Genomic DNA, 8,963 nt, shown 5'->3' on the forward strand with positions numbered 1-8,963 from the left:
TCATAGGGTCCGATAGGGGATATAAATATACCTCTATGCCTTGTGTGAATCATTAGATACTCGTGAAGTTATACTGCATGTCGGTATGTTAGTATTCGTCATAGAAATATAGTCGAATAATATATTGGGATAGGTTTGGCATTGCTCGAAAGAGATTGTTAAATTAAAATAGGAATATCAATTCATCTTTTGTGGAATTGTGTGTCAAAGTTGCATAATTGATAATTGAACGGGTATTGCTTGGGGATTCGTGATCCTAGTGCGTTAGTACATCTATTAATTCCATAAAATTCTAGTTAAATTGCATCCAAGTTATTTTGCACTTAGTATAATTCGTCATTCATAATTACATCAACGGTTACATTTTGTTAGTTAAAGTATAAAACCGCAATTTGGCTGTCGTGTTTCGGTTAAGGTCGTAATAGATTAATTTGAACTAATTCAATCCTTGTGTGATCGATACTTGGACTCATAGTCCATTTTACTACTTGTTAATGAACCGTACACTTGCGGTGGATTTTAAATCAGAAAAAATAATTTCACAAACAAGTTTTTGGCGCCGTTGCCGGGGATGGAAATTTAGTTTTAATTTTATCTTTTGTGACACTAATTCGAACTCATCTAAATTAGTAGTAGTTAGCTTACTAGGTTTAGTTTATTATTACTTCAATTTAATTTTGTATTGATTTTGCAATCTCAAGACTTGTATGCAAGGAGCACCTGATCAAGACTTGGTTCCCATAAATCCAGAGATCGAACGCACATTTCGTCACAGGCAAAGAGAAGCAAGAGCGGCACAACAAATGGCTAACGAGCAAAATCGACCGGTAATTCCACTCAATGAAGGCATGACAGTTGAAGATGACGGGAATACAGTACTTGGGGACTTCATGGCTCTGTTGGTGGTCCAAAGTCAATCTAGCATTGTGTATCCTCCATTTGGACAACCGAATTTCCAGCTGAAAACAAATGTAATTCAACTATTTCAGAATGGGCATCAATACCACGGGATGGCTAGTAAAAATTCGCATACATACATATCCCGATTTCTGGATATGTGCCAACACTTTAGGTATCAAGGTATCTCGAACGATGCTATAAGACTGCAGTTGTTTCCACACACATTGCGGGATAAAACACTTGAATGGCTGAATTCACTTCCCGTCGCAAGCATCACCACTTGGAACGAGCTAGCCCACAAATTTTGCACCAAGTTCTTCTTGCCAGGTAAGGTAGCCAAGATGCGGCATGATATCTCTATATTCAACCAGTGTGAGTCCGAATCATTTGAAGAGGCATGGAATCGTTTCAAAAATATGTTAAGGAAGTGCCCGCAACATGGCTTTGACAAGAAGACACAGATCCGATTTTTCTACACTGGACTACTTCCATCCTTCAAGAGCATGGTGGATTCATCATCTGACGGGTCTATCTCCACAAGAACAATTGACGGAGCATGGGAGCTATTTGAGAGAATGGCTACAACTTCAGCTATGTGGTCTACAGATCGAGTAGTTCAGAAGAGATCGTCGGGGGTTTATGAGGTAGATACTTATTCAGCACTGTCTGCAAAGATAGACTCTTTGTTCCATAAGGTTGAGAGCATTTCACAGACCGGCACTGCTAAACAAGTCAAGAAGCCACGTTGTGAAGAATGTGGAGCAGACCACAATACTGTTAATTGTCCAATTCTCGCACAGGGGGTCGAACATGCAGATTTTGTACAATGGGGTCAACGCCAACAGAACAACCCACATTCAGAAACCTTCAATCAAGGTTGGAGAAAACACCCAAACTTCTCGTGGAGTAATCAGAATCAAAACAGACCACAAGGTCAGTATCAGCAGTAGGATAAAAAGCCACCATTAGAAGAGATGTTTGAAAAGTTCATGGTAACAACTAATCAGTATATGGAAACCAACAACCAGTTTATGCGAAAGACAGATGCAACTCTTCAAGACAAAAGTACAGCAATCAAAAATTTGGAGACACAAATGGGATAAATAGCAATCTCCATGACGGGTAGAGCGCCAGGAAATTTACCCAATAATACTGAAATCAACCCTAAGGAGCACGCAAAGGCTATAACAACCAGAAGCGGAGTACAACTACCGGAGATACATGTAAAAAGATCGATAGCTAGCAGGGAATTAGCACCAACCGCAGATGACGAGATTGTGGAACAGACTGAGCAAACAACAGGGGATGTGGTCAAGAAGAATTCCAATACATCACGAGGTACAGCTACCAATCCTGTCAACCCTCATGAGCCTCCTATTCCATTCTCACAGAGGTTGAAAAAGCACAAATTGGATCAACAATATAGTAAGTTTCTTGAAATTTTCAAGAAATTACACATCAACATCCCATTTGCTGAAACACTTGTTTAGATGTCAAGTTATGCGAAATTCCTAAAGGATATCCTCTTCAACAAGCGAAAGATAGAATAACATGAAACAGTGATGCTAATTGAGGAATGCAGTGCCAAAATCCAGAGAAAGTTGCCTCCAAAACTAAAGGATCCTGGGAGTTTTACTGTACCTTGTACTATTGGGAATTGTCATTTTGATAAAGCATTGTGTGACTTAGGTGCAAGTATTAATTTAATGCCTCTCTGTTTTCAGGAAACTCAGCTTGGCAGAAACTAAAGCTACAACAGTTACATTACAGTTAGCAGATTGATCCCTTACACATCCAAGAGGGATCATTGAAGACGTATTGGTAAAAGTGGAAAAGTTCATATTTCCAGCCGATTTTCTTATCTTGGATATGGAGGAAGATAAGGATGTTCAACTTATATTGGGGCGACCTTTCTTAGCTACTGGAAGAGCGATTGTTGATGTTCAGAAAGTGCAGCTTATATTGAGGCTTGGCGAAGAGCAAATCTCGTTCAACGTGTTCAAAGCAATGAAATTCCCTACTGAGTGAGACAGCTGTTTCCAGATCGATGTAATTGATAGAATAATTCAAGATACATTTCGGCTACATCATTCTTCAGATGCATACGAGGCGTGCATTGCTCATTCTCAATCCACTCACACTGATTCGAGTGAGATTGAAACATGTGCACAATTTTTGGAAACTAATCCGCGTACATGCGCAGACGTTACTTCGAAGAGTTGGGAATTAGGACTACAAAGTCAGTGTCATCTATTCAACAACCTCCCAAATTGGAGCTCAAGCAACTGCCACCACACCTTCGATATGCTTACCTGGGGAAATCTTCTACACTACCAGTTATTATTTCAAGTACTGTCAGTAAGGTGGAGGAAGAGAAACTACTTCGGGTACTAAGGGAGAATAAAACAGTCATTGAATGGTCGATTGCAGATATCAAGGGGATCAACTCGTCGCTATGCATGCACAAAATATTCATGGAGGAAAAATTTAAACCAAACATTGATGGTCAGCGGAGATTGAATCCACACATTAAGGAAGTGGTTAAGGCTGAGGTATTGAAGTTGCTCGATGCAGTCATCATCTATCCAATATCAGATAGTGCATGGATCAGTGCAGTACAAGTTGGTCCCAAGAAAGGGGGTATCACAGTGATAGAAAACGAGAAAAATGAGTTGATTCCTACACGGATAGTGACTGGATGGAAAGTTTGCATCGATTATTGCAAGCTAAATGCTGCTACTAGAAAGGATCACTTTTCACTACCGTTCATTGATCAGATACTGGAGAGACTAGTAGGGCATTCGCATTGCTGTTTTATGGATAGGTATTCTGGGTATAATCAGATTCCAGTAGCACCTGACGATCAGGAGAAGATAACTTTCACTTGCCCCTACGGTAACTTTGCATACCGAAGGATGCCGTTTGGTTTATGCAACGCTCCAGCAACTTTTCAGCGCTGCATGATAGCTATCTTCTCAGATATGATTGAGAAATTCATCGAGGTATTCATGAACGACTTCTCAGTGTTCGAGTCTTCGTTTGATGAGTGCTTGGAGCATTTGAGTCTTGTGCTACAGCGGTGTACAGAGACTAACTTGGTATTGAATTGGGAGAAATGCCACTTTATCGTACAGGAAGACATCGTGCTAGGACACAGAATCTCGACAAAGGGTATTGAAGTGGACAGAGCAAAGATTCAGGTAATCGAGAAATTACCACCATCTACATCAGTGAAAGGTGTTCGTAGTTTCCTCGGGCATGCCTGTTTCTACAGAAGGCTCATCAAGGATTTCTCAAAGATTACTAAACCATTGTGCTGTTTGTTGATGAAGGAATCCACATTTGAGTTCATGGATGAGTGTCTGCTGGTTTTTAACACCTTGAAGGAGAAGTTGATTTCAGCACCCGTGATCATTACACCGGATTGGAATCTGCCATTTGAATTAATGTGCAACGCCAGTGATTTTGCTGTTGGGACCGTCTTGGGACAACGAAGAAATAAGATATTTTACGTGATTTACTATGCAAGTAAGACCTTAAACAATGCTCAACTAAATTATGTCACTACAGAGAAAGAGCTCCTGGCCGTTGTCTACGCCTTTGACAAATTTCGATCATATCTTGTGGGGTCAAAGGTCATAGTTTACACAGATCATGCTGCCATCAAGTACTTAATGGAAAAGAAGGATGTAAAGCCACCTCTCATTTGTTGGATACTGTTGTTTCAAGAGTTTGAGTTGGAAATCAGGGATAAGAAGGGCAGTGAAAACGTGGTGGCAGACCACTTATCTCGACTCGAGGCCACAGAACAGACAGAGACAGTGGAAATCAACGAAGTCTTCCCAGATGAACAGATTTTTGGTATGGAAGAGGCACCCTTGTATGCGGACATAGTTAACTACTTGGCCAGGTCTATCATGCCGCCTGATTACTCCAGTCACTAGAAGAAGAAATTTTTCTCTGAATTGAATATTATTTTTGGGAGGATCCCATTCTATACAGGCGGGGGGCTGATCAAATTGTTCGTCGCTACGTACCTGAGGAAGAGGTGCCTTTGATATTAGAACATTGTCATTCATCTACATATGCAGGACATTTTGGTACTTCGAAAATAGCGACGAAGATCATTCAATCAGGTTTTTATTGGCCTACACTATTTAAGGATGCTTCTGAATTCGTGAAAAGGTGTGACCGATGTCAACGCACCGGTAATATATTCAGGAGAAATGAAATGCCTTTAAACAATATCCTGGAGGTGGAACTATTCGACGTCTGGGGGATCGACTTCATGGGGTCATTTCCCCCATCCTTCTCTAATCAGTACATATTAGTGGCTGTGGATTACATATCGAAGTGGGTAGAGGCCGTTGCATTGCCTACCAATGATGGGAAGGTGGTGATTGAGTTTCTAAAGAAACATATTTTTACCCGCTTTGGAACACCGAGGGCTGTAATCAGTGACGGGGGTAAACATTTCTGTAATCGTCAGTTTGAACAATTGTTGGCTAAATATGATGTTAAACATCGTGTAGCCACTGTATATCATCCCCAAACTAGCGGCCAGGTCGAAGTGTCCAATAAACAATTGAAGCGAATACTCGAAGTCACAGTAAGCTCGTCACGAAAGGATTGGTCTAAGAAACTGGACGACGCCTTGTGGGCCTATAGGACTGCATTCAAGACCCCTATAGGAATGTCACCATATCGACTGGTTTTCGGGAAAGCATGCTACTTACCTCTTGAGATAGAACATCATGCTTACTGGGCAATGAAGAAATTGAATTTGGATTTGAAGGCTGAGGGTGAAAAACGTCTCCTACAACTTAATGAGTTGGATGAGCTCAGAATGAAAGCTTACGAGAATTCAAGAATCTACAAAGAGCGCACCAAGAAATGACATGACATGCACATTCAGAGACGTGAATTTACGGTGGGGCAGAATGTGCTACTCTACAACTCTAGGCTTAAGCTGTTTCCAGGAAAACTGTGATCGAGGTGGTCTGGTCCGTATACTATTACACAAGTTTTTCCACATGGGGCAGTTGAAATCACTCACGACAGCAAGGGGACATTCAAAGTCAATGGACAATGGTTGAAGCACTATTGGGGCGACGATTTTTCAAAGAAAAAATCTACCGTTCATTTTAGACCATCAGAATGACGCGATACGGTAAAGTCGAGCTATCGACTATAATCTAGTGCTGGGTGGGAGGCAACCCACTGTATCCTTCTATTAGCTTATCTTTCACATTATTTTTAGAATTATTTCATTTTCGCATTTGCATTTTTTTGGTCATCGATCATACATGCATGTTAATTGGATCGAATTATCATCCCCATAATTTTCTAGGCATTACACACATGGTAGGTGAGTTTGAAATGATTTTGGATGTTTGGGAGCATGATTCACGCTTTTCTAGATAAAAGAACGTTTTTTTTAAAAAAAAAATTTTGGTTCATGCGATCTCATAGATTAGTACTATGCGGCCGCATAGTAGATCTCGATCATGGTTTTAAACCATGACCGAGCCATTCCGTCTCTCATTTTCCCCTCTTTTGCCTCACACACTCTACACTTCACACACCACATTCCCACACGAATCACACCCTTACTTCACTCCACTCCCCATCATCACCCCCATATATCGACATTCCACGTCTCCATAGTGACTTCAAGGTGAGTTCGTTTTCCTTTTACCTCTATGCTATTTTCCTTTACTTTGGTTCGTCATGCGACTTTACTCTTTGAACTTGTTTGTGAAGAATGGGCATTAGGTAGTTGTTGGATTTGTGAATGTTGAACTTGGATTGTGTTTTGGATTGGTGGCACATCACATTTTAGGTATTTTGTAAGATTCCAATGCATGAATGTTACATGTTCGATAAAATGCCCAATCGAGCTTTGTGGTGTATTATGTGATATCTCGCATTTGTTATTCAAAACATGTACACTATCATGCACATTGCGATCAAATACCATAAAAATTGAGCTCGAAACACTCACATACCAACCACACGCATGTGGGCACACGCACTAGGCCCATGTCACTGCACCCACTTCGTCCCCTGCGTTCAGTACCCATACGACATCCAATGAACGTGAAAGTTGAATATGTGTTACTCTACATTACATACTTTCATGTGCCCAGCGGTTGCTCAGGAAAAATTCAAGTTTTCTCGATGATGTCCGGGGGCGAAAGCGCACACTTAATCACGAGTAACTTGATTCATTTTGGTTGTTCGGAACTCCTGTTGTGTGTAACTTGTTATTTTGCCTTCCTTAGACGTTCTTGAGAGTATCTTTTCTTGACATTTGCATGTTACCACATTCACGACCACTTGAAAGACCATGTATCACATCACATCCATTTTGCAACGCGTAGGCACATGGCTAGGTCACGGCACCCTACGTCCCATACTTTACACCATTATATAACTGACCAAACGAAGTCCATTTGCTTTGAAATTTGAATATGTGGTAAATCTCATTGAATACTTTCATATGCCTGGAGTTGCCCGAGGAAATTTCGATATTTTTCGATGATGTCCGGGGCCGAACATGCGCACTCAGTCATGGGTCCAATTTTTAAAATGTGCTTGTTTCGGCCTAAATTTCTAGTTTTTCACCTTGACATTCTCTTTACACTACCTGCTTTGTCATATTTTGATAAGTGCCCACCAAGGTGTTCTATATGCATGTTGTAGCAAGTTTAGGGGATTTGTGAACTATTTGTCTCGCTTATCAAATTTCCCTATCGTTTTTTTAAAAAAAAACCTGCAGTTACTGACTATTATTTCTATACCTTTGCAGGATGCCTCCAAAGTGTACATCAAAATGAAAAGAGAAAGTTGGTTCCACATCTGGTACAGCCCAGACTAGGGAACTCGAAGGGGGTGTCCGGCGTTTTCTTTCTTCAGACCAAGCAGCCCGCTATGCCAATGTTGTCCGAGAATGGGCACTCATCTCCGAGAGACCAATTAAGTTGAATGATTTCCCGGGTTTTGAATTGGGTTATTTAGTCCACAACTGCGGGTGGGAGAAAGTGATTGAAAGACCACACATCGTCTATGAAAATTTGGTGCAGGAATTCTATGCAAATTTCAATGCTGATATAGACACACCTGGATTCGACCATCTGCATCAGACATGGGTTCGAGGCAAATGGATCATTTTTTCACCTGAGATAATACATGATTACTATCAGCTCACCTGGACTAATGTAGTCCCAGTCCCGCATGATTTCAACTGGGTTGAAGTTACAGAGGTTTTATTGGGACGTGAAAATGCTTGGCCGCTCCCTACTGCTTATTGGTATCAGATTGATCTCACTCCTTCTATAGCCATCCTATGTTGTTTATTTGCCACAACATCGAGCCCATCTCCCATAGGACGACATTCACAGATCAGAAGGCGGGTTTCATCTACCACTTAGTTCAGAGTAACAAGATTGATTTGGCCACTTACATTTACAATCAGATACACGTTATAGGCGCATGGGGTGACAGGCACACATCACTGATATTCCCAAGCTTGATAAGTGGAATTTGTAGAGCTGCCGACATACAAGTTCAGCCAAGGGAGGCACCGGAGAAACCAAGTCCATTTATCAAATGCCTCACGCTCGAGGCCCAGGACCGCGCTAGAATTAAACATCAACAGAAATTGGACAACGAACGTCGGCGACAGCAACAGGCTGCAGAGGGGCCAGCAGTTGAGGACCTTGAAATGCCACAGGCTCCACCACCACCGACTAACGTGGACACCCAATTATTGCGGCAGATGTTTGCTACTATGACTGGACACGGCCGAGACATGCAGCAGCTTCAGCAATCTTTTGGGGCACTGACTACCACCATCCAGCAGGTGCAGATGGATATGGCATCTACACGAAACTTCGCGTCCACTTTCAGCATTGAATCCATCACAGCATGCCGACAGATGAGTACCTTTGACGGGCGTCTGGACATGTACGTTGGCCGGATGGACGATATACAGTGGCGGGTAAACGAGTCTTGGGACCGTCTAGGGAGTTTGGAGACGAGAGTTCAGGTCATGCAGATGG

The 8,963-nt window shown here is 41.7% G+C and overlaps 1 protein-coding gene across 1 annotated transcript; it reads left to right on the forward strand.

Annotated features, from left to right (window-relative positions):
• Window positions 1–3,095: 3,095 nt before the first annotated feature.
• LOC111368245 lies at window positions 3,096–5,797 on the forward strand. Its single transcript, XM_022989490.1, has 8 exons — window positions 3,096–3,405; window positions 3,496–3,749; window positions 3,855–3,998; window positions 4,233–4,428; window positions 4,630–4,810; window positions 4,903–5,257; window positions 5,390–5,509; window positions 5,696–5,797. Exons 1-8 carry the CDS (start codon window positions 3,096–3,098, stop codon window positions 5,795–5,797), a joined length of 1,662 nt encoding a protein of 553 aa, XP_022845258.1.
• The last annotated feature ends 3,166 nt before the right edge of the window (window positions 5,798–8,963 follow it).

This window comes from Olea europaea, chromosome 19, assembly GCF_002742605.1.
Source record: "Olea europaea var. sylvestris chromosome 19, O_europaea_v1, whole genome shotgun sequence".
NCBI classification, from domain to species: Eukaryota; Viridiplantae; Streptophyta; class Magnoliopsida; order Lamiales; family Oleaceae; genus Olea; species Olea europaea.

Bases quoted from the DNA above. Each gene is read 5' to 3' on its own strand.
- LOC111368245 (XM_022989490.1), top strand. From the start codon at position 3,096: ATGCGCAGACGTTACTTCGAAGAGTTGGGAATTAGGACTACAAAGTCA. The intron at 3,406-3,495 runs GTCAGCGGAGAT...ATCCAATATCAG, and splicing joins ATTTAAACCAAACATTGATG to ATAGTGCATGGATCAGTGCA. The intron at 4,811-4,902 runs GTCTATCATGCC...CATTCTATACAG, and splicing joins ATAGTTAACTACTTGGCCAG to GCGGGGGGCTGATCAAATTG.